Below are 27094 nucleotides of genomic sequence, written 5' to 3' on the forward strand. Positions count from 1 at the left end.
TTCCAGGGTCAGATGTAGACTCTGACCACAATCTATTGGTTATGACCTGTAGATTAAAACTGGAGAAACTGCAAAAAGGTGGTAATTTAAGGAGATGGGACCTGGATAAACTAAAAGTACCAGAGGTTGTATATAGTTTCAGGGAGAGCATAAGGGAGCAATTGACAGGAATGGGGGAAAGAAATACAGTAGAAGAAGAATGGGTAGCTTTGAGGGATGAAGTAGTGAAGGCAGCAGAGGATAAAGTAGGTAAAAAGACAAGGGCTAGAAGAAATCCTTGGGTAACAGAAGAAATATTGAATTTAATTGATGAAAGGAGAAAATATAAAAATGCAGTAAATAAAGCAATCAAAAAGGAATACAAAAGGTCTCAAAAATGAGATCGACAGGAAGTGCAAAATGGCTAAGCAGAAATGGCTAGAGGACAAATGTAAGAACGTAGAGGCTTATCTCACTAGAGGTAATATAGATACTGCCTACAGGAAAATTAGACATTTGGAGAAAAGAGAACCACCTGTTTGAATATCAAGAGCTCAGATGGAAACCCAGTTCTAAGCAAAGAAGGGAAAGCAGAAAGGTGGAAGGAGTATATAGGGGGTCTATACAAGGGCAATGTACTTGAGGACAATATTACGGAACTGGAAGAGGATGTAGATGAAGATGAAATGGGAGGTACGATACTGCATGAAGAGTTTGACAGAGCACTGAAAGAGATAAGTTGAAACAAGGCCCCGGGAGTAGACAACATTCCATTAGAGCTGCTGACAGCCTAGGGAGAGCCAGTCCAGACAAAAGTGTACCATCTGGTGAGCAAGATGAATGAGACAGGCGAAATACCCTAAGACTTCAAGATTTATATAATAAATCCAATCCCAAAGAAAGCATGTGTTGACAGATGTGAAAATTACAGAACTATCAGTTTAATAAGTCACAGCTGCAAAAATACAAACGCGAATTCTTTACAGACGAATGGAAAAACTAGTAGAAGCCAACCTTGGGGAAGATCAGTTTGGATTCCGTAGAAATGTTGGAACACGTGAGGCAATACTGAACCTACGACTTATCTTAGAAGCTAGATTAAGGAAGGGCAAACCTACGTTTCTAAGCATTTGTAGACTTAGAGAAAGCTTTTGACAATGTTGACTGGAATACTCTCTTTCAAATTCTGAAGGTGGCAGGGGTAAAATACAGGGAGCAAAAGGCTATTTACAATTTGTACAGGAACCAGATGGCAGTTATAATGAGTCGAGGGACATGAAAGGGAAGCAGTGGTTGAGAAGGGATTGAGACAGGGTTGTAGTCTCTCCCCAATGTTATTCAATCTGTATATTGAGCAAGCAGTAAAGGAAACAAAAGAAAAATTCGGAGTAGGTATTAAAATCCATGGAGAAGAAATAAAAATATTGAGGTTTCTCCGATGACATCGCAATTCTGTCAGAGACAGCAAAGGACTTGGAAGAGCAGTTGAATGGAATGGATAGTGTATTGAAAGGAGGATATAAGATGAACATCAACAAAAGCAAAACGAGGATAATGGAATGTAGTCGAATTAAGTCGGGTGCTGCTGAGGGAATTAGATTAGGAAACGAGACACTTAAAGTAGTAAATGAGTTTTGCTATTTGGGGAGCAAAATAACGGATGATGGTCGAAGTAGAGACGATATAAAATGTAGACTGGCAATGGGAAGGAATGCGTTTCTGAAGAAGAGAAATTTGTTAACATCGAGTATAGATTTAAGTGTCAGGAGGTCATTTCTGAAAGTATTTATATGGAGTGTAGCCATGTATGGAAGTGAAACATGGACGTTAAATAGCTTGGACAAGAAGAGAATAGAGGCTTTTGAAATGTGGTGCTACTGAAGAATGCTGAAGATTAGATGGGTAGATCACATAACTAATGAGGAAGTATTGAATAGGATTCGGGAGAAGAGAAGTTTGTGGCACAACTTGACCACAAGAAGGGATCGGTTGGTAGGAAATGTTCTGAGGCATCAAGGGATCACCAATTTAGTATTGGAGGGCAGTGTGGAGGGTAAAAATCGTAGAGGGAGACCAAGAGATGAAGAGATTCAGAAGGATGTAGGTTGTAGTAGGTACTGGGAGATGAAGAAGCTTGCACAGGATAGAGTAGCATGGAGAGCTGCATCAAACCAGTCTCAGGACTGAAGACCACAACAACAACAACAGCTGCCGTAACAGGGGAGGCAATTCGTCCAGGGGGGCTAAAGCCCAAGGTACGGCGGAGGTGGAAAGTTTCAGTGAGTGTCACATTGGAATGAACATCAAATAAAAAGTCAGAGACAGTGAAGCGCAGGTGTACTGGGTCATGGTCAGAGACCAGTTCGTGGAGAACATCCAGTAAAAACTGAGTGGCAATGTTTTTGAAGATGGCCACATCCAGAACGTCTGGCTGGTAGTTATAACAGCCACAGATATGGGTAGGTTAGTGGAGGGCCATAGACCAATAATGCTAAAATATCCTCCAGGTCAAGGAGGAGTCAGCCTTTGAGGTTAGAGACCCGAGAATGCTAAGTTGGGTGCTTGGTATTGAGATCCGCCCCTATGATGAGCCTGTCGAAGGATGTCAATGCGCAGAGTCCGCTTCCAGCAGTTGCATGTTTCGGATTAAATATCCTGCTGCAAAGGTAATGGCACCAAGCGTGTGGAGACAGTAACCACTGTGGCCTCTAAGTGTTCCATTGGTTGGAGAGTCTCTTGGGTATGGACAAGAGCTTTGATAAGGAACTCTGCCTTGCATCCACCCAGGCGGTTGAGGTGTTCAGAACAGTAACACACAATGTTGCGATGGTGGAAATCGTCCACTGGTTTAAGATGTGCTTCTGTGACCAGTAAAACATCCACATGATGGTCATGGAGGAAGGTGTTCAACTTCATCTTCATTCATTTTATGCCTTTGGCATTAAAAACGCAGGTGACAAGATCCCAAAGGGGCTGATGGTGGTCGATGCACCTTTACGACAATATTTGACTAGGCCCTTCCACTAGGGCGAAGACCTCAGAGAGCCCATCCTCTGACCGATGGATTTTGTGGGCAGTGTCACGAATAACAGCCCACATGTTGGATCTCATGAAGGAGGAGATGATATGGAGGATTCTGCACATGTCCTCCAGAAAGGACGAATTAGTCTGCACTACTAGTGGACCGTCCCAGATGGGCTGCTTGCCCCTGTGGCAGGGAGGGACAGGCTTAGTAGTAGGCACAGTGGGTGCCCAGGCCGAGGGCCAGAACCTAGCCACAGGTAGACTGGAGCGAGCTGCAGTCGGCTCCTACAGCCAGTGAGCAGTGGAAGCCATCATGGAAAACGCACTATGAGGAGCAGACTGAGCTGCAGCAGCATAGGATGTTGCGGGAGTCTGGGCAGAAGGGGGCACAGGTGCCACAGAACCGTCCAGTGCCTGAGTGGCTGGCACCAGAGCAGCTTCTGAGGGCAGCACACCAGGCTGGCCCAGAAAACAGGAAAGTTGGTCATGTCCCATCATGGTGGGGAGGTCGATTTGTTCTTGGTTTCTTTTTGGCAGGGCAGGAAGACTTCAGTGCCTTCTGGTAAGCAGACATGGCTTTGCCACAGCCTGTGGCATGTTTCCAGGAGAGCTTCTCTGAAGTTTGGAAGGTAGGAGACGAGGTACTGGAGGAATTAAAGCTGTGAGGACGGGGCGTGAGTCATGCTTGGGTAGCTCAGATGGTAGAGTACTTGCCTTCGCGTACGAGTCTCGATTTGGCACACAGTTTTAATCTGACAAGGAGTTTCAGACAGGTCAGTGGTCGTTGGATGCCTTGAGAAACAATCTATCAGATGTTCAAGGTCTTGCAACAACCAATGTCAAAACATTCACAATTTCTATTTCCTTGAACAGGTCTGCATCAGCAATTGGCTATCTTCATAGGGTTGCCACTTCTCATGACTGTGGCTTGTGTGAAGTCAGTAGGTCCCTTAGGCATACAGCTATTTGTAATCTCTTGCCTTGTCATGATTAACAGGGTACTTGAATGACCTCTCTGGTTTGTATGTGTGCTGTGCGAGTTAACCATGTGTTTCATCTGTTTGCATCATTTGTACTTGCAGCAACATGTGCCATTTTTTAGGAACATGAAATCCTTTTTCCACTGTATAGTTGCATTTAAGTGAAAAATTTTTCACTGTATAGTTGAATCCCCCCCCATAACCCATAGACCTTACCACTGGTGGGGAGGGTTCAGCGATACAGATAGCCGTACCACAGGTGCAACCACAATGGAGGAGTATCTGTTGAGAGGCCAGGCAAATGTGTGGTTACTGAAGAGGGGCAGCAGCCTTTTCAGTAGCTACAGGGCAACAGTCTGGATGATTGACTGATCTGGCCTTGCAACAATAACCAAAACGGCCTTGCTGTGCTGGTACTGAGAACGGCTGAAAGCAAGGGGAAACTACGGCCGTAATTTTTCCCGAGGACATGCAGTTTTACTGTATGGTTAGATGATAATGGCGTCATCTTGGGTAAAATATTCCGGAGGTAAAATAGTCCCCCATTTGGATCTCCGGGCAGGGACTATTCAGGAGGACATTGTTATCAGGAGAAAGAAAACTGGCGTTCTACAGATGAGTGTGGAATGTCAGATTCCTTAATTGGGTAGGTAGGTTAGAAATTTTAAAATGGGAAATGTATAGGTTAAAGTTAGATATAGTGGGAATTAGTTAAGATTGATGGTAGGAGTAACAAGACTTCTGGTCAGGTGGAATACAGGGTTATAAATACAAAATCAAATAGGGGTAATGCAGAAGTAGGTTTAATAATGAGTAGAAAAATAGGAATGTGGGTAAGCTACTACAAACAGCATAGTGAACACATTATTCTGGCCAAGACAGATACGAAGCCCATGCCTACCACAGGAGTACAAGTTTGTATGCCAACTAGCTCCGCAGATGACAAAGAGAGTGATGAAATGTACTATGAGATAAAAGAAATTATTCAGATAGTGAAGGGAGACGAAAATTTAATAGTCATGGGGGACTGGAATTTGATAGTAGGAAAAGGGCGATAAGGAAACGTACTAGGTGAATATGGATTGGGGGGAAGAAATGAAAGAGGAAGCCACCTGGTAGAATTTTGCACAGTGCGCAACTTAATCATAGGTAACACTTGGTTCAAGAATCATAAAAGAAGGGCGTATACATGGAAGAACTCTGGAGATACTGGAAGGTCTCAGATAGATTATATAATGTGAAGACAGAGATTCAGGAACCAGGTTTTATGTTGTAAGACTTTTCCAGGGGAAGATGTGAACCCTGGCCGCAATCTATTTTTATATGAACTGTAGATTAAAACTGAAGAAACAGCAAAAAGGTGGGAATTTGAGAAGATGGGACCTGGATAAACCGAAAGAAGCAGGGGAGAGCATTAGGGAACAACTGACAAGAATGGGGGAAAGAAATACAGTAGAAGAAGAATGGGTAGCTTTGAGGGATGAAATAGTGAAGGTAGCAGAGGATCGAGTAGGTAAAAAGACGAGGCTAATGGAAATCCTTAGGTAACAGAAGATATATTGAATCAAATTGATGAAAGGAGAAAATATAAAAATGCAGTAAATGAAGCAGGCTAAAAGGAATACAAATGTCTCAAAAATGAGATCGACAGAAAGTGCAGAATGGCTAAGCAGGGATATCTAGAGGACAAATGTAAAGATGTAGAGGCTTATCTCACTAGGTGTAAGATAGATACTACCTACAGGAAAATTAAAGAGACCTTTGGAGAAAAGAGAACCACTTGCATGAATATCAAGAGCTCAGATGGAAACCCAGTTCTAAGCAAAGAAAGGAAAGCAGAAAGGTGGATGGAGTATACAGGGGGTCTATACAAGGGCAATGTACTTGAGGACAATATTACGGAAATGGAAGAAGATGTACATGAAGACGGGAGATACAATACTGCGGGAAGAGTTTGACAGAACACTGAAAGACCTGAGTCGAAACAAGGCCCCGGGAGTAGACAACATTCGATTAGAACTACTGACGGCCTTGGGAGAGCCAGTCATGACAAAACTCTACCATCTGGTGAGCAAGATGTATGAAACAGGCGAAATACCCTCAGACTTCAAGAAGTATATAATAATTCCAATCCCAAAGAAAGCATGTGTTGACAGATGTGAAAATTACCGAAATGTCAGTTTAATAAGTCACAGCTGCAAAATACTAACGCAAATTCTTTACAGACAAATGGAAAAACTGGTAGAAGCTGACCTCGGGGAAGATCAGTTTGGATTCCTTAGAAATGTTGAAACACATGAGGCAACACTGATCCTACACTTATCTTAGAAAATAGATTAAGGACAGGCAAACCTACATTTCTAGCATTTGTAGACTTAGAGACAGCTTCTGACAATGTTGGCTGGAATACTCTCTTTCAGATTCTGAAGGTGGCAGGAGTAAAATACAGGGAGCGAAAGGCTATTTACAATTTGTACAATACAGGTAACCAGATCGCAGTTGTAAGAGCTGAGGGACATCAAAGGGAAGCAGTGGTTGGGAAGAGAGTGAGACAAGGTTGTAGCCTCTCCCTGATGTTATTCAATGTGTATATCGAGCAAGCAGTAAAGAAAAGAAAATTTGGAGTAGGAATTAAAATCCACAGAGAAGAAATAAAAACTTTGAGGTTCGCTGATGACATTGTAATTCTGTCAGAGACAGCAAAGGACGTGGAAGAGCACCTGATTGGAATGGACAGTGTCTTGAAAGGAGGATATAAGATGAACGTCAACAAAAGCAAAACGAGAATAATGGAATGTAGTGAAATTAAATCAGTTGATGCTGCGGGAATTAGATTAGGAAATGAGACACTTAAAGTAGTAAATGAGTATTGCTATTTGGGGAGCAAAATAACTGATGATGGTCGAAGTAGAGAGGATATAAAATATAGACTGCCAATGGCAAGGAAGGCATTTCTGAAGAAGAGAAATTTGTTAACATCGAGTATAGATTTAAGTGCCAGGAAGTCTTTTCTGAAAGTATTTCTATGGAGTGTAGCCATGTACAGAAGTGAAACGTGGACAATAAATGGTTTGGACAATAAGAGAATAGCTTACGAAATGTGGTGCTACAGAAGAATGCTGAAAATTAGATGGGTAGATCAGATAACTAAAGAGGAGGTATTGAATAGAACTGGGGAGAAGAGGAGTCTGTGGTACAACTTGACTAGAAGTAGCACATGTTCTGAGGTATTAGTTTTGGAGGGCAGTGTGTAGGGTAAAAATCGTAAAGGGAGACCAAGAGATGAATACAGTAAGCAGATTCAGAAGTATGTAGGTTGCAGGAAGTACTGGGAGATGAAGAATCTTGCACAGGATAGAGTAGCATGGAGAGCTGCAGCAAACCAGTCTCAGGACTGAAGACCACAACAACAACAGTTGAATTTCATGCACGTGACCCTTACTGGTCTGGTTCATCAGGATATTTTTATCTTTTTAGTACATAACTGTATAGTATTCAATAGTGTGTAAGTAATAATATCTACAATACATGATATAAATCATTAAATTTAAATTCAGCCAGTTGCCATACTTGGATGTTGGCAGTGCCTGCTGTCACTATTTGTTGTGAGTATGAAGTGGTATAAGAGAGAAAGGAGGTAGTAATGCTTGTGGACAATACAATGTAGTGCATACGATGCAGCTGAATTTATTTTTGGAATTTGATGTCAGTTTGGAAGAATAATCCATGCCCAACCATTTCTGAGTCCACAGATGAAATTTGAATACTGAATAAAGAATCAGTAGCAATATCAACCTACTGGAGTTCATTGAAGTAATTGTAAACATTCAAGGATACTCAGACATACGTGTGAACTATGTAAATGACTGAGAAATGACAGTACTGGCTATTGTAAGAAAAAAATCTTATTTCAAGCACCCACCCTGTCTGAATGTGATGTCTCAATACTAGAGACACAATTATGTTTCAGAAATTACCTTGATCTTTGTATATATTACATCTTTGGAATCGACTGTTGATCATTCTTAGTTAAAAAAATAGAAGTCTTATTCCCTTCCTTCCTCCCTCATCTTCTGTGAGCTATTGTGATATAAGCATGTATCATTCCTTCAATTTATTATTATTATAGTCTCTAAGTCATATATTTTTCTTTGGTAGTACAGTTCCAAACCTCAAATCCCATACTAATGAAGTTTGTTTTATGCAATTTTGTCATGTAAAATAGTTGGAAGTTGTTAGTTTCAAGATGCGATAATCACCCACCATAAACACGCTATCATTTATACCATTTAAACATTTATAAGTCAAACCTGCAATCTATGTTTTTAACAAAGTCTGATTTGTTTATTATCACCATGCTAAACCAACTTTTTTCATTAATTATAAACTATAAGACAGTTTCAAGTTACAAGTCTTGCTGCTTTCTGATGACAACTTCATGGCCTGATGCTACTGAGAATGCAATAAGAGAAGATTATCAGCCCTAGCTTCCTCTTGCCAACTGTTACCAATACATGTTTTCTTTTCTTATCTGCACTGTGGTGTATCCTTTCTCCAGTGACATGTTTCTCCCACCAACAAGTGTACAAATAATGAAACACACACAGTAAGAAAGTAATGGTACATTACACTATGTTATGGTTTTTCATGGAGCCATTGTACCACATACATAGCAAACAATGTAGCCGGACAAAGAATGGTTTATTTGGAACACCAGGCGGAAAAAGTTAAGCCAAACTAATACTGGTGAAAACACTGCGCAATCGTGCTGCACACAAGTGACATAATAGTCTGCCTGACAAGAAACTTCCTTATTATTTCTGGATACAAATGCCACTATGAGTTTTTTTTCAATATCTCATCAAAATTTATGTTACATTTGTGTGTAATTCATATGTTTACATGAAAATAAATAAAACATGTTTGTTTATGGCATTTTGCAATGTCATTCTAATTTCTTCACAGTGATTCATTTGGTTGATTTATTCATCAAAGGATCATACAAACACAAACACACACACACACACACACACACACACACACACATCCTGTGGTTGATGGTTGGTCATGGCCTTGACTAAAGAATCATTCTGGTGTTTGCCAGAAATGATTTGGGAAAACTACAGAAAAATCAGGATGGCCAGACAGAGCCAGAAAATGATGTCAGCATTTTAACAACTGCATTCCCTCTTGCATTGGTCCATACTGTATAATGTTGTACATCTACATCTACATACATACTCTGAACTCATCATACGATGCGTGGCAGAGGGTACCTCGTACCACAACTAGCATCTTCTCTCCCTGTTCCACTCCCAAACAGAACGAGGGAAAAATGACTGCCTATATGCCTCTGTACGAGACCTAATCTCTCTTGTTTATGGCATTTTGCCAATGTCATTCTAATTTCTTCACAGTGATTAATTTGTTTGATTTATTCATCCAAGGATCACACACACACACACACACACACACACACACACACACACACACACACATCGGGTGGATATTATGCGCATTGTTGGATCTGAAAAAAACATTAATAGAAAGTAGGAGATTAAAATAGATTAACAAGTAGAATAAAAAGTACTGCTAAATTTAATGTCTGACTCAAAAAGAAATTAATGTTTTTTTCCGTTAAGGGAATAAATTTTACACTACGGTTTACAAGGGCGACGATCGAGTGCCTGTCGTTAAAGCATACGTAAAAGGGGTCTTTCAGTGAAATGTAAGTTGGTGGCAGTAAAACTGTACTGCAGTCAGACTCAAATGCTGGTTCTCTAAATTTCCTCAGTAGAGATTCACGAAAAGAACGCCTCCTTTCCTCTAGAGATTCCCAGCCGAGTTCCAGAAGCATTTCTGTAACACTCGCGTGATGATCAAACCTATCAGTAACAAATCTAGCAGCCCACCTCTGAATTGCTTCTATGTCCTCCCTCAATCCAACCCGATAGGGATCCCAAATGCTCGAGCACTACTCAAGAATAGGTCGTATTAGTGTTTTATAAGCGGTCTCCTTTACAGATGAACCACATCTTCCCAAAATTCTACCAATGAACCGAAGACGAATATCCGCCTTCCCCACAACTTTCATTACACGCTTGTGTGGTAGTGTGTTGGGGCTTATGGGTGCTCAACATCGAGGTCATCAGTGCCCTGACACACATTAAAAGGAACGAATGTGGACAGACCTAAGAAGACCAAAGCACACACTCAAAGAAAGCAGGAAAAGAAGGAAAATGCTACATAAGAAAGTAAAACCTAAGGAAAGGGGAAACATAGCAACGAGAATGTCACAGGGAATTGTTATTGGCTGGCCACTTACATAAAATATGCGAGAGCTTGTCACACAGTGAGCAAATTAAAATCCTCTCCCTAAAATCTTTGTAAAAACATTTGACGTGGCACAGAACTTTGAAATTTTAGCCACATTCGTCCGAGTGTTGCCTAAAAGAGATGGCAGGTCCGCTGGCAAGTCAGCTGCGGCCTGCTGGTCAAAAAATAAAATGCAATCCAATAAAACGTGGCACACAGTGACCTGGATGCCGCAAGCACCACACATTGGAGGGTCCTCTTGCCGGAGCAGGTAGCCGTGCGTCATAGGGCTGTGGCCTATTCGAAGCCGAGTGAGGAGAACCTAGTCCTGTTGATGGGGCTGAAAGGAAGTACACCACACACGTGTTGTGGGCTTGACTATACGGAGCTCATTGTCAGTCACTTCCACACACTCATCTCCCACCGATTCATGACCCGTGAGCTCAACAGCGAGGTGAGTGCGTGCAAGGGGATAGCACACTGAGATACTTGTGGGGCGAGACACGCCTCCTTGGCTGCGAGATCTGCCCTTTCATTCCCAGCAATGCCGACATGCGCCAGAACCCAGCAGAAAGCTACAACCTTCCCCAGTCACTGTAGTCGGAGGAGGGCATCCTGGAAGGTCTGGACAATTTTGTCTGCCGGATACAAACGTTGCAATAAGTGAGGGGCACCGAGTGAATCGGAACAGACAAGAAATTTAGGAGAGGAAGAATGTCTCGTGTGCTCCAGTGCCTGTAAGATTGCAGACAATTCTGCATCAATGACAGTGAAAGTCTGAGTCAGTCAGACTTTGAAGACACGATCTGGAAAAACAACTGAGCAACCAAGAGAAACTCCTTGTTTCGACCCATCTGTAAAAACAGCTATATAGTTGTGGTGCTCAGATAAAATGGCAGAAAATGCTGCATTAAAAATGGTGGCAGGGGTGCAATCTCTCTTGTACTGCAATAAATCTAAAATCTCTCCGGGCCTCTTCAGTAACCAGGGTGGCAGGCGGTTAAAACCCTGGATCCCACTTCATATCGCTCTCCAATGTGATTCCCAAATATTTAATCGATGTGACTGTGTCAAGCACTAAACTACTAATGGAGTATTCAACCATTACACGATTCTTTTTCCTATTCATCTGCATTCATTTACATTTATCTATATTTAGAGTTAGCTGCCATTCTTTACACCAATCAGAAATCCTGTCCAAGTCATCTTGAATCCTCCTACAGTCACTCAACGACGACACCTTCCCGTACACCACAGCATCATCAGCAAACAGCTGCACATTGCTATCCACCCTATCCAAAAGACCATTTATGTAGACAGAAAACAACACCGGACCTACCACACTTCCCTGAGGCACGCCAGATGATACCCTCACCTCCGATGAACACTCACCATCGAGGACAACGTACTGGGTTCTACGACTTAAGAAGTCTTCGAGCCACTCACATACTTGGGAACCAATCCCATATGCTCGTACCTTAGTTAGGAGTCTGCAGTGGGGCACCGAGTCAAACGCTTTCCTGAAGTCAAGGAATATGGCATCCGTCTGATACCCTTCATCCATGGTTAGCAAGATATCATGTGAAAAAATGGTGAGTTGCATTTCACAGGAGCGATGCTTTCTAAAGCCGTGCTGATGTGTGGACAGCAACTTCTCTGTCTCAAGGAAATTCATTATATTTGAACTGAGAATATGTTCGAGAATCCTGCAACAAACTGATGTTAAGGATATTGGTCTGTAATTTTGAGGATCCATCCTTCTACCCTTCTTATATACAGGCGTCACCTGCGCTTTTTTTCCAGTCTTTCGGGACTTTACATTGGGCAAGAGATTCACGATAAATGCAAGCTAAGTAAGGAGTCAATGCAATGTTCTTTGATTTATACACAATTTGCTCCCAATAATATGAAATAAAACATAGTTCTGCACTTCATCACTGCACATGCTGATGATATTCACCACAAACACCTGATACGTACCACATCAGTTTAACGAGTATACTGTAGTGGTGGTTAGAAAAATGTTTTTAGTTATTTAACGGTGAGTGATTGCAGAAATTCCATTTAACAATGTAGTTATATCAGTACCAGTAATCTCTACCTTATGGATGATATAAAATGTAAAGGTTTGTGAAACATCAGTGCACACGAACATCTGAAATAATCATATTCTGTTCCAATTAGCATGTAATCATGTAGTGCAACATGTCATTTTCATCTGTCAGCCAAAACATCTGAAACAGCTGTTGGAATGAAGTGTGAACTGTTTGAACAGTCCACGAGTGTACTGCTGGTGCACAGAGTCCAACAAGCATGATATTTTGGCAATCAGACATGTTGCCAGCATCAACTGCATTGACAGACCAAAACATCTGATAACAGTGATATGCATAATTGCCAAATTATTGCACCTGTTGGACTAAGCAGACTGCCGTACACCTGACTGTTCGATCAACAAACACAATGAAGAGTAATATGTGAACTGCTATTATCCATCTGTATAAGGAATTTGCATAAAAAAGTCACTAATTTTCAAAGCAATTAAGACAGTTTGCAGAATTATGCAACCTGAAATACAAAAACAAATCAGCAAAAGATACTTTCTGCATAAAAAGACAACATTACTGTTAATACCAATAAAAAAACTCTACTCAGATGTATATCAAAAACATGGTAGGAGAGCTGTCCTCAATTTTGTCTTCATATAACTAAAGTAAGTATTTTAAAGGAACAAGGGCTAGATAATGCAACTCTTAACATTGATTAAGGAAACATTAGCTGTCACTAGCTCTAATGTTAAATTCATGGAAGAAACTTCTGAACCATTTGATAAGACTGGTGTTAGACAGGGAGATGGACTCTCCCCATTACTGTTTAACTGTGTTTTGGTAAAGTTAATTACACAATGGTGAGAGCAAAAGTCAAGTCAAAATATAGATCAATCAATCAAGTTAGGTACAAGTAATATTAAAGTAGACTGCCTTGTCTTTGCAGATGACCTGGCAATTTTAACTAGGGATATACCACAGCTAAAAAAATTAAAAAAATTGAAATTCTTAAAGAAGTTGTGAACAAGTAGGACTATAAATATCATTTGAAAAAAAAATAGAATATTGACATGTAACAAACAGGCACCACAGTTTTTGAACACAAAATATGGAAAAATAAAAAGGGTTTCTCAGTTTAAATATTTGGGGGAAATCATACAAGAAAACGGTACGGAAAAAGCTGCAAACAAAGGCCACTGTCAAAGAATAGCAACTGTACGCAGATTAAGACAAAATATTTATAAGAAAAAATCAATTTCTAAATTCAGTAAATTTAGGCATTGCAGCACTGTACTCAAACCTGAATGTCTTAATGGAGCAGAAAATTCAAATTTAAATAGAAAGAGGGATATTGAAGAAAATCAAAAGAAAGAAAGAAAGGTAGATTATTAGGAAAATATTAGGCCTACAGTTACTGATGGAGAAACTTATAGGCTGAGAAGTAATAAGAAAATAAAAGAGTACACGAGAAAACAAAGACTTAAATGTTAGGGGCACATTGAAAGAATAGCACACACTAGGTTGACAAAGCAAATAGCAGAATTCTATGAAAACAGAAGTAAGGCCAAAACTGAGCCAATTAAATGGATCACTGCAATTAAGGAGGATCTTAAAGTAGCCTGTATAATTCAGGCAGACGTTAAAGATAGAAAAACATTAAGACAAAAGATATTTTATTGGAAAGCTGGTCAGAGGGAAATTAGAAAACAGACTGGAACACCATGGTCTGATGAAAGAAAGAGACATCATTCTGAAAGGATCAAACAAATTTGGACACAAAGGAAGGCCAACCATAAAAAGTGTCAGATATGGATTGTACCTCATGCATCGTATTGGGCTCATAAGTGAATAATAATAATAATAATAATAATAATAATAAAGTAAGCATAAAATTCATTGCTTCTTCTGCATGTTTGTTATAACCTTGGGGTGACAACTGCTTGTTGGCTGAATTATATGTCCGAAATTGGTAACAGTATCTGAAACAATTTTGTACGTATGTCAAAATAACTTGATGTGATAATTTTTAATTTAAAAATCTAAAATCCGTACTGTTAGCAATGGAGTAATTGTTCAAAAAGAACTGTCAGAGTGCGACTTAGTTCAGCAGACAGCACTATTAATCAGAGGATCTGTAACAGACTACCTGTGCCACTTCGAGCAATGAAAATGTAATGAAAAGCATAAAGGGACATCTGTAACTTAATCCACATAGCACACTAAATGGAGTTCTTGTGAAGAATTCCAGGATAATGAGCAAGAAAACAAAATAAGTAACCTAGTTACATCCGCCATACAGGCTGTTCACATTTCATAAAGTTTAAAATTGCAGCGAGTTCATATCCTTTTTTTTTTCTTTGGTCAAGATGAAAATACATTTAGTTCAGAAAAAGAAAGAAGTGACTGCATTGAACCATGAGCATGCTGCTATGCCCCTAGCACTAACTCCAGGCCATAAACAAACAAGTACGCCCCTTGCATGTCTTCATATCCTAATCTCAGTACACCTGGAAAAACAGAGTCAACACCCCGGATGATGAAAGAGAAGTTGAGTTCAGGAGAATGACAACATATTACTATCAAGCACTGTAGATCTTGGCACATGATTTTCTTGTAAAAACATTATATTGTGATCATACATTTAGATTAAAGAAGACCATTCACCGAAAAGCAGAAGCACTTAGTTGGGTTGGGTGGGGTTGTTTGGGAGAAGAGACCAAACAGTTGTCATCGGTCTCATCAGATTATGGAAAGGAAGTTGGCTATGCCCTTTCAGAGGAACCATCCCAGCATTTGCCTGGAGTGATTTAGCGAAATCACGGAAAAAGTTAATCAGGATGGCCGGACACGGGATTGAACCGTCGTCCTCCTAAATGAGTGCAGAGTGCTAACCACTGTGCCACCTTGCCTGGTACAGCCACACACAAAAAGAAAGGAAACTTAACACACACACACACACACACACACACACACACACACACACACACATACACAGACACACACAGAGAAAGAGAGAGAGAGAGAGAGGTGTCACAGGGTTTTTTCCTTTCGTAACTATACACATTTCTGAATCCTCGAAGGGAGGGTTACATGTGTAGTATGTATTAAGTATGAGGAATGTTTTTGCTGTTGTTTTAAACAGATATATTTTAGTTACATTTTTTTAAATTTATTTCCTTATGAGTAATACAGTTTTGTGTTTGTTTCTCCATGGTGAATGTAAGTCCTAACTCCATGATTATGAGTAGAAGTGTTGGTGAGATGCTTAGAAATGTTTTCCCTGATTTACACAACACATTGGTAGATTTACTCCTTGGTGAAGTAAGGACACCAACTTTGTTACATAGTTCCATACAATGAGGTTGGATTATCTGGTTTTTTGATAATCCTGAGGGTCATTCCATGTAAACATGTAAATTTCTAGCCATGGCCTAAGCAGATACTGTTTCAGTTGATGAAGGATGCTGGATGGAACATGGAGTGTAAGCATATGTATTTCTGCTGCATCCCAGATATTTTCTAAGAGAGACAAAATAGGGGACCGGACAGACGAGTGTAGGTCCACTACAACCGTAAAAGTGTCAATGGGCTGAGCTGCAGCGCAATGGCGTGCATTATCCTGCTGGAATATGTTGTTTGGTATGCTGTGTAAGATAGGTATGGCAGGTGGGTTTCCCATTCATGTTACTTTCTTTTAGTGATTACCAAATCTGTCCTGTTGTATTATCCAGTTGTTCCCCATGCGAGGAGACAGTTAATTCAAGACATAAATATTCATTTAAGACACAGACTTGCTAAATATAATGCTGTAGTAACATTTTTCCTTCTTTTCTTTCATTTGTCATTTTGATTTAATAAGTCAATGAGTTGGATCATTATATGATTCCTCTAGGTCAAGTTTGATTTGTGTGACCTGTGGTGTTGTTGGCTTATCTCCTTGTATGTGTGTCAGAATTCTTTTGGTGATTACTGATGATGTGTGGATAGCATATTGATCTTATTTGTCTGACATCTGCTGATAGGTTTGACACCTCCTTTGCGATTTTCGTAGACTTATCTGTACATCTCCTCTGTCAGCTTTAGGTTGAGGATTTTTCTCACTATTTTGCTTTATTTCTTCAGCATTTCTGTATCACATTTTGATATGAACTGTTAATGTCTCGTTTGCATACAGTACATAAGGCCTAGTTACTGTGTTGTAGTGTCTAACGTTTGAGTTAATGGGCTTGAATTTCTTATTATATGTGTCCTGTATCTAGGCAATGTCCTTGCAGCAGAGGATACACCGGTTCCCGTCAGATCACCGAAGTTAAGCGCTGTCGGGCGTGGCTGGCACTTGGATGGGTGACCATCCAGCCACTATGCGCTGTTGCCATTTTTCGGGGTGCACTCAGCCTCGTGATGCCAAGTGAGGAGCTACTCGACCGAATAGTAGCGGTGAAAGAAAACCATCATAACAACCGGGAGATCGATGTGCTGACCACATGCCCCTGCTGTCTGCATCCTCAACTGAGGCCGACACGGGGGTCGGATGGTCCCAATGGGCCACTTGTGTACTGAAGTCGCTGTCATATGCCCTGTGTCTCGCTGTACGATTTATTCATTTTGTGTTGTTGAGTTGGTTGTTTGGCTCTGAGCACTATGGGACTTCACATTTACGGTCATCAGTCCCCTAGAACTTAGAACTTCTTAAACCTAACTAAACTAAGGACATCGCACAACACCTAGACATCACGAGGCAGAGAAAATCCCTGACCCTGTTGTCGAGTCTTCTCTTCTTCTCATCTGCAGTGGTTTCGAGGATTTGACCTAGATATTTGAAATCTGTAACTCAGTTCATCTTGTATTTTGAGTCTAATTTTTGTATCTTTAATTGTGAGACTTCTGGAAAGAGGTTTGCAGGCCAACTTCTGTGCATTCTTTTAGTACTTCTGTTTCAAGACGCAAAGTAATTAATGATATTTAGGTGTTAGTGGGCATTGTCTTACATCAAGGGGGAAGTTAAAAATTTGGGCCGGGTCGTGATTCGAACCCAGGTATCCTGCTCACTAGATAGAGGCTCTGACCACTTTTCTTCTTTTTTATCTCATTTTGTTCGTTGTGTTTGTTCGGAGTGGACATCACATGACGCTACTTCAAATTCATCGTTGAGCCATTAACTAGTTTTTTTTTGTATTACAACGGGCAGCTAACCCTCTGACCGAACACGCTCAACACTAAGCGATCTAGACATAGTGGCCATGGTAACTGCACGGATTACCCTAGCACGCCTCCTGTCAGACCTGCACTGTCAACTTACCGACACACTACTGATGTAGTGCCCCTTGCTCATCATCCCCATTACACACTGCATTTCGCCGTTTCCCGTAAGTGTTCGAGTGTGGTGTGCATCTGATCTGGAGGGATCATTGACCAGTCCAATGGTAATTATACAGGGTTGTCCATCTAAAGTTTCGGATGAGATTGTCTCGAAAACTATATATCGGGTAAATATAGTGGATAAGACAAGTTCGTAAGCTCAAAGGGAGATGCTACACGACACCTCCAGCCCCCGTCGCCTTGGGTGGAGCGGGGGTGGGGGGCAACTTTTACATCTTAAATGGAAACACCCATTTTTATTGCAGTTTCCGATTCTCCATAAAGAAAGTAATCCAGTATTGTCCGAAACAGTTTTTTTCAAACGATTGACAGATGTCGCTGAAATCGCGAAAAAAAGTAAGATGGGGGAAGAACTCTGATTTATTAAGAATTATCCGAGAAAGACACATCATATGGGTAGAAATTGTGCACCAGTTCTTTCGTTACGCCAAATTAAGCCATTTTAGTACAAAATGTGCTGTATTTTACTTTTACCGTCACCCAGGAACAACGGCATGGACATAGTAGAATGATGTTCCCATGCGCTGCTTCATTAGTGTGGATCCCCTTGCCTCTCACAATCTGCGATGCTTAATTAATGAAATTAGCCACTAAGAGATTGTTCATAATTATCCCCATTTGCTTCAATGCAGGAAGTCAATCGTCTGCGACAGTTGTCCACAGTTTTGAGCACACGTTCTCGAATGCGTTGCTCCATATCGTTTCGGGTTGTGGGCTGTCTTTCACAAACAATGTTTTTTAAATAATCCCGCAAGAAAAAATCAGGAGATGTTAGGTCTGGTGAATGTGGAGGTCAATGAATTGGTCCACCGCTTCCTATCCACAGACCAGGGTATCGCAAATTTAAATCATTCCGCATATTTTTAGTATAATGGGGAGCTGCTTCGTCCTGTTGGAACCACATTCGTTGCCTAGTTTCTAAATCAACATCTTCCAACAAATCATCGCGGAGAAGTTGTAAATAAGATTCCCCAGTTACATTTCGGTCAAAAAAAATACAGTCCTACCACGTAAGCGTTTAAAATTCCACACCAGACCATTAACGAGCATTTGCGATGGTTGCCAACGGGTCTGTGCCAGTGTGGATTGTTAGGCGGCCAACAATGACAATAGCAAAGATATAATTCGCCATTGTTTTTGGATTCATTGGTGAATACAACGTATCTAAAAACATCATTTTCCCTTTGGCAGAAATATCTTTTGGCGTTAATGCCTGAGTCAGGTTGATATGATACGCATGATATTTATTTGACTTCAGAATCCTCAAAACAGTTGATTTCGGTATTCCAGTTTGTCTCTGAATCGCACGATGACTAATTTAGGGATCCAGTTGAACACGGGAGAGAACGGTAACGATAAAAGCGTCATTTTCGTTGTATCTGTCAATGGTTTAAAAATGTTTCAGACAAAACTTGATTACTTTTTTTGTGCAGAATCCGAATCCGCAATAAAAATGTGGTTTCCATTTAAGATTTAAATGTTGCCCCACCCATTGGAGCGGAGGTTGGGGGTTACGCATAGTATCATTTGATGTCGCCCTTTGCGCTTACAAACTTGTCGTACCCACGATTTTTGCCCGATGTATAGTTTTCGAGATAATCTCATCCAGAACTTCAGATGGACCACACTGTCCATCAGGAGTCTGTTCTTTTGAACATGTCCAGAAGGACAGACACCACATTCGCCTTTCTAATTGATTGGTTTGACACTATGGCCCAGCTGTCTGCAAAATGGAGGTGTGAGATTTGTGTGTTCACTCGGGCTTTTCCTAGTTGTGTTGCTTCCCATTATCTGTACATTTTCAGTTCTTTTTCCCACTCCCTCATTATTTTGTCTTTTACTGAACTATGGTGCGAATACTTCCAGAACGAAATTTTCACCCTGCAGTGGCGTGTCGGCTAATATGAAACTTCCTGGCAGATTAAAACTGTGTGCTGGTCCGAGACTCGAACTCGGGACGTTTGCCTTTCGCCGAGCTACCCAAGCACGGTACACGCCCCGTCCTCACTGTTTTAATTCCGCCACTACCTCGTATCCCACCTTCCAAACTTCAGAGTGGGGATAATGTGTCGCCTTTGCGTGCTCGCAGTTTTGGTCAGGAAGGCATCAGAGATTTGAGCTGTGAATTTAACTTCCAATGTTATGTCTTCCAATGTTTGTTTGATTAGTCGTAGTGCATTTGTGTCAAGTCTCTGTTGTTCTAAGATGATGAACAAGAATTGCCAGTCAACAGCATCGTATGCTGTCTTCAAGCCTATGGAGGTGTATATGTACATCCACTACTGGCAATTAAAATTTGCTACACCACGAAAATGACGTGCTACAAACGCGAACTTTAACCGAAAGGAAGAAGATGCTGTGATATGCAAATGATTAGCTTTTCAGAGCATTCACACAAGGTTGGCGCCGGTGGCGACACCTACAACGTGCTGACATGTGGAAAGTTTCCAACCTATTTCTCATACACAAACGGCAGTTGACCAGTGTTGCCTGGTGAAACGTTGTTGTGATTCCTCGTGTAAGGAGGAGAAATGAGTACCATCACGTTTACGACATTGATAAAGGTCGGATTGCCGCCGAAGTGGCTGAGCGGTTCTAGGCGCTACAGTCTGGAACCGCGCGACCGCTACGGTCGCAGGTTCGAATCCTGCCTCGGGCAAGGGTACGTGTGATGTCCTTAGGTTAGTTAGGTTTAAGTAGTTATAAGTTCTGGGGGACTGATGACCACGGCAGAGCCATTTGAACCATTTTTAGCCTATCGTGATTGCGGTTTATCGTATCGCGACATTGCTGCTCGCATTGGTCGAGATCCAAAGCTCAATATGGAATCGGGGGCTTCAGGAGGGTAATACGGAACGCCGTACTGGATCCCAAAGGCCTCATACCATTAGCAGTCGAGATGACAGGCATCTTATCCGCATGGCTGTAACGGATCGTGCAGCCACGTCTCGATCCCTGAGGCAACAGATGGGGACGTTTGCAAGACAACAACCATCTGCACGAACAGTTCGACGACGTTTGCAGCAGCACGGACTATCAGCTCGGAGACCGTGGCTGCGGTTACCCTTGACGCTGCATCACAGACAGGAGCGCCTGCGATGGTGTACTCGACGACGAACCTGGGTGCACGAATGGCAAAACGTCATTTTTTTCGGATGAATCCAGGTTCTGTGTACAGCATCATGATACTCTCATCCGTATTTGCTGACATTGCGGTGAGCACACATTGGAAGCGTGTATTCGTCATCGCCATACTGGCGTATCACCTGGTGTGATGGTATGGAGTGCCATTGGTTACACGTCTCGGTCACCCCTTGTTCGCATTGACGGCACTTTGAACAGTGGATGTTACATTTCAGATGTGCTACTACCTGTGGCTCTACTCTTCATTCGATCCCTGCAAAACCCAACATTTCAGCAGGATAATGCACGACCACATGTTCCATGTCCTGTACGGGCCTTTATGGATACAGAAAATGTTCGACTGCTGCCCTGGCCAGCACATTCTCCAGATCTCTCACCAATTGAAAACGTCTGGTCAATGGTGGCCGAGCAACTGGCTCGTCACAATACGCCAGTCACTACTCTTGAACTGTAGTATCGTGTTGAAGCTGCATGGGCAGCTGTACCTGCACACGCCATCCGAGCTCTGTTTGACAATACCCAGGCTATGAAGGCCGTTATTGCGGCCAGAGCTGGTTGTTCTGGGTACTGATTTGTCAGGATCTGTGCACCCAAACTGCATGAAAATGTAATCACATTTCAGTTCTAGTATGATATATTTGTCCAATGAATACTTGTTTGCCATCTGCATTTCTTGTTGGTGTAGCAGTTTTAATGGCCAGTAGTGTATAGCTTTGGCTGTGAAGTGAGATCCCGCCCGACCGCTTCGTCCTCTTTTCTCGTTGCCTTCCTCAGGAGCGCGGCGTCGGAGTGATCAGCGCTTCCGGCCCGTCGATGGGTCTGCTGACGAACGCGGGACCCCAGCCGTGGCACCCGGCGCCAGGGGAGCTGAAGGAGGCGTGTCGGCGGGCGGCCGGCTACTGCGAGGTGGGCGGGACCGAGGCACCCCGTCCTGCCTCCTATCCCCCGTGTCACACAGACCCCAGTCTGAAGGAGCTCCACCAGCACTGTACTATGGTCCAGTATACGGTCTCACCAGCAATTCGCTTGCAGATAATACTGTTGGAGCTATTTTTACCAAGTTTCTACTTCAGTTATGTTCATCACGTAACTAGGAACCAATCTATCTTTTTGCGTGTGACCTTTTGTTTTTACCAAACGTGTTTCACCTGTTCATACCAGGCATTTCAGTGTTCTGTAATAAAAGGAAAATTACTCATTATACGTATTTTTACACACATTTAAAAAAAGTTTTGTTAAGGCGCTCAGTCCGGAACCGCGCGACTGCTACGGTCGCAGGTTTGAATCCTGCCTCGGGCATGGATGTGTGTGATAGCCTTAGGTTAGTTAGGTTTAAGTAGTTCTAAGTTCTAGGGGACTGATGACCAGAGATGTTAAGTCCCATAGTGCTCAGAGCCATTTGAACCCATTTGAAAAAAGTTTTGCATCACCACAGTTCCCAGAACACCTGAAGACAAACATTGACTGAGGATATTGTTTCACAGAGATAGTCCCTCACTAAACCACCCAAAGATGTAAACAACCATGCACGAGCAGTGCCTATTACACAGTGGAGGTCCGACAGCCGATCAGTTCCAATCATTCCACCAGGAGGGATGTACACTGCTCATGTTGTTTGTGTTTCAACCACACCTAGACTGGTCAATGCCGTTGTTTGATCGCGTCTACATTGTTACTTTGTGCCAGGAAGGGCTCTCAACAAGGGAAGTGTCCAGGCATCTCGGAGTGAACCAAAGCGACGTTGTTCGGACACGGAGGAGATGGAGAGAGACAGGAACAGTCGATGACATGCCTCGCTCAGGCCGCCTGAGGGCTACTACTGCAGTGGATGACCGCTACCCACGGATTATGGCTCGGAGGAACCCTGACAGCAACGCCACCATGTTGGATAATGCTTTTCGTGCAGCCACAGGACGTCACGTTAAGATTCAAACTGTGCGCAATAGGCTGCATGATGCGCATCTTCACTCCCGATGTTCATGGCGAGGTCCATCTTTGCAACCACGACACCATGCGGTGCGGTATAGATGGGTCCAACATCATGCCAAATGGACCGCTCAGGATTGCACCACATTCTCTTCAACAGTGAGTGTCGCATATGCCTTCAATCAGACTATCGTCGGAGACCTGTTTGGAGGTAACCTCGTCAGGCTGAACGCCTTAGACACACTGTCCAGCGAGTGCAGCAAGGTGGAGGTTCCCTGATGTTTTGGGGTGGCATCGTGTGGGGCTGATGATGTACGCCGCTGGTGGTCATGGAAGGCACCGTAGTGGCAGTACGATGTGTGAATGCTATCCTCCGATCGATAGTGCGACCGTATTGGCAGCATACTGGCGAGGCATTCGTTTTCATGGACCACAATTCGCGCACTCATAGTCCACATCTTGTGATTGACTTCCTTCAGGATAACGACGTAGATCGACTAGAGCGGCCAGCATGTTCTCCGGACATGATCCCTATCGAACATGCCTGGGATAGATTGAAAAGGGCTGTTTGTGGACGACGTGACTCACCAACCACTGTGAGCGATCTACGCCTAATCGTCGTTGAGGAATGGGAGATCTGGACCAACAGATGATCTTGTGGATAGTTTGCCACGACGAATACAGGCATGCATCAATGCAAGAGGACGTGCTACTGGGTATTAGAGGTAACCGGTGTGTACAGCAATCTGGACTACCACCTCTGAAAGTCTCGCTGTATGGTGGTAAAACATGCAATGTGTGCTATTTATGAGCAATAAGAAGGACAGAGATGATGTTTATGTTGATCTCTATTCCAATTTTCTGTACAGCTTCCGGAACTCACAGAACTGAGGTGATGCATAACTTTTTTTTGATGTGTGTGTGTAAGGAAAATTACTTATTATGCATATGTTTACGACATATAATAAATAATATTCTTTATACAATAGACCATTGTTGATGGTTGATATGAATAGAGGAAACACTTTTGCTAGAACCAAAATAAACATTTGTCTGAAAAAAAAACCAGACTGGATGACAGCTGCTGGTAAACATTCCGGGATGTGAGGTCGTGATGCAAGAAACTCTTCCGTTGAAACTTCCTGGCAGATTGAAACTGTGTGCAGGACCGAGATTCAGACTCGGGACCTTTGCCTTTCGCGCCAAGTGCTCTACCATCTGAGCTACCTAAGCACGACTCACGCCCGGTACTCACAGCTTTACTTCTGCCAGTATTCGTCTCCTACCTTCCAAACTTTACAGAAGCTCTCCTGCGAAACTTGCAGAACTACCACTCCTGAAAGAAAGGATATTGCGGAGAGATGGCTTAGCCACAGCTTGGGGGATGTTCCCAGAATGAGATTTTCACTCTGCAGCGGAGTATGCGCTGATATGAAACTTCCTGGCAGATTAAAACTGTGTCCCCGACCGAAACTCGAACTGGGGACTTTTGCCTTTTGCGGGCAAGTGCTCTACCATCTGAGCTACCGAAGCAGGACTCACGCCCGGTACTCACAGCTTTACTTCTGCCAGTATCCGTCTCCTACCTTCCAAACTTTACAGAAGCTCTTCTGGGAACCTTGCAGAACTAGCACTTCCTGAAAGAAAGGATATTGCGGAGAGATGGCTTAGCCACAGCTTGGGGGATGTTCCCAGAATGAGATTTTCACTCTGCAGCGGAGTATGCGCTGATATGAAACTTCCTGGCAGATTAAAACTGTGTCCCCGACCGAAACTCGAACTGGGGACTTTTGCCTTTTGCGGGCAAGTGCTCTACCATCTGAGCTACCGAAGCACGACTCACGCCCGGTACTCACAGCTTTACTTCTGCCAGTATTCGTCTCCTACCTTCCAAACTTTACAGAAGCTCTCCTGCGAAACTTGCAGAACTACCACTCCTGAAAGAAAGGATATTGCGGAGAGATGGCTTAGCCACAGCTTGGGGGATGTTCCCAGAATGAGATTTTCACTCTGCAGCGGAGTATGCGCTGATATGAAACTTCCTGGCAGATTAAAACTGTGTCCCCGACCGAAACTCGAACTGGGGACTTTTGCCTTTTGCGGGCAAGTGCTCTACCATCTGAGCTACCGAAGCACGACTCACGCCCGGTACTCACAGCTTTACTTCTGCCAGTATTCGTCTCCTACCTTCCAAACTTTACAGAAGCTCTTCTGGGAACCTTGCAGAACTAGCACTTCCTGAAAGAAAGGATATTGCGGAGAGATGGGTTAGCCACAGCTTGGGGGATGTTCCCAGAATGAGATTTTCACTCTGCAGCGGAGTATGCGCTGATATGAAACTTCCTGGCAGATTAAAACTGTGTGCCCGACCGAGACTCGAACTTGGGACGTTTGCCTTTCGTGAGCAAGTGCTCTACTTCGAGTCTCGGTCGGGCACACAGTTTTAATCTGCCAGGAAGTTTCATATCAGCGCATACTCTGCTGCAGAGTGAAAATCTCATTCTGGAAACTCTTCTGTTCCTGACGTTTCTTCGAGGCAAGACAGAGCGTAGGAGCGCCTCTGAGATTGTTCAGTGCAGTCCTGGACGAAACGTCGAGAACAGAAGAGTATCTTCGACCATGACCTCACATCCTGAAAGGTTCACCAGGGTGCTCCATTAATGGTGCCTGGATCTGAGCGCTATGGGACTCAACTTCTGAGGCCATTAGTACCCTAGAACGTAGAACTAGTTAAACCTAACTAACCTAAGGACATCACACACATCCATGCCCGAGGCAGGATTCTAAGCTGCGAATGTAGCTGTCTCACGATTCCAGACTGCAGCGCCTAGAACCGCACGGCCAAATATCTCACGAAATAAGCGTCAAACGACAAAACCACAAAGAACGAAACTCGTCTAGCTTGAAGGGGGAAACCAGATGGCGCTATGGTTGGCCCGCTAGATGGCGCTGCCATAGGTCAAACGGATATCAACTGCGTTTTTTAAGATGGGAACCCCAATTTTTTTATTACATATTCGTGTAGCACGTAAAGAAATATGAATGTTTTAGTTGGACCACTTTTTTCACTTTGTGATAGATGGAGTTGCATTAGTCTCAAACATATGGCTCACAATTTTAGGCAAACAGCTGGCAACAGGTAGGTTTTTTAAATTAAAATACAGTACGTAGGTGCGTTTAATCATTTTATTTCGGTTGTTCCAATGTGATACATGTACCTTTGTGAACTTATCATTTCTGAGAACGCATGCTGTTACAGCGTGATTACCTGTAAATACCACATTAATGCAATAAATGCTCAATATAATGTCCGTCAACCTCAATGGATTTAGCAATACGTGTAACGACATTCCTCTCAACAGCGAGTAGTTCGCCTTCCGTAATGTCCACACATGCATTGATAATGCGCTGCCGCATGTTGTCAGGCGTTGTCGGTGGATCGCGATAGCAAATATCCTTCAACCTTCCCCAAAGAAAGAAATCCGGGGACGTCAGTTCTGGTGAACGTGCGGGCCACGGTATGGTGCTTCGACAACCAATCCACCTGTCATGAGATATGCATTTCAATACGCGAGCTATGTGCTGGACATCCATTATGTTGGAACTACATCGCCATTCTGTCATGCAGTGAAAAATATTGTAGTAACATCGGTTTAACATTACGTAGGAAATCAGCATACATTGCACCATTTAGATTGCCATCGATAAAATGGGGGCCACTTGTCCTTCCTGCCATAATGCCGCACAATACGTTAACCAGCCAAGGTCGCTGATGTTCCACTTGTCGCAGCCATCATGGATTTTCCGTTGCCCAATAGTGCATATTATGCCGGTTTACGTTACCGCTGTTGGTGAATGACGCTTCGTCGCTAAATAGAACGCATGCAAAAAATCTGTCATCGTTCCGTAATTTCTCTTGTGCCCAGTGGCAGAACTGTACACGACGTTCAAAGTCGTCGCCATGCAATTCCTGGTGCATAGAAATACGGTACGGCTGCAATCGGTGTTGATGTAGCATTCTCAACACCGACGTTTTTGAGATTCCCGATTCTCCCGCAATTTGTCTGCTACTGATGTGCGGATTAGCCGCGACAGCAGCTAAAACACCTGCTTGGGCATCATCATTTGTTGCAGCAGGTCGTGGTTGACGTTTCACACGTGGCTGAACACTTGCTGTTTCCTTAAATAACGTAACTATCCGGCGAACGGTCCGGACACTTGGATGATGTCGTCCAGGATACCGAGCAGCATACACAGCACACGCCCGTTGGGCATTTTGACCACAATAGCCATACATCA

General features: G+C 42.8%; 1 protein-coding gene across 3 annotated transcripts in view; it reads left to right on the forward strand.

Moving 5' to 3' along the window:
- Positions 1-27094, forward strand: part of LOC126295222 (uncharacterized) — a 150353-nt gene that overhangs the window by 107464 nt on the left and 15795 nt on the right. Inside the window, exon 6 of one of the 3 annotated variants that reach the window (XM_049987565.1) lies at positions 21644-21775. The exons of the other annotated variants lie outside the window; for them this stretch is intronic. Within the exon in view, the coding sequence (XP_049843522.1) occupies positions 21644-21775 (132 nt within the window). The remainder of the gene's footprint in view (positions 1-21643; positions 21776-27094) is intronic. 3 annotated transcript variants of the gene reach the window in all.

This window comes from Schistocerca gregaria, chromosome 11 (genome assembly GCF_023897955.1).
Source record: "Schistocerca gregaria isolate iqSchGreg1 chromosome 11, iqSchGreg1.2, whole genome shotgun sequence".
Taxonomy (NCBI): Eukaryota; Metazoa; Arthropoda; class Insecta; order Orthoptera; family Acrididae; genus Schistocerca; species Schistocerca gregaria.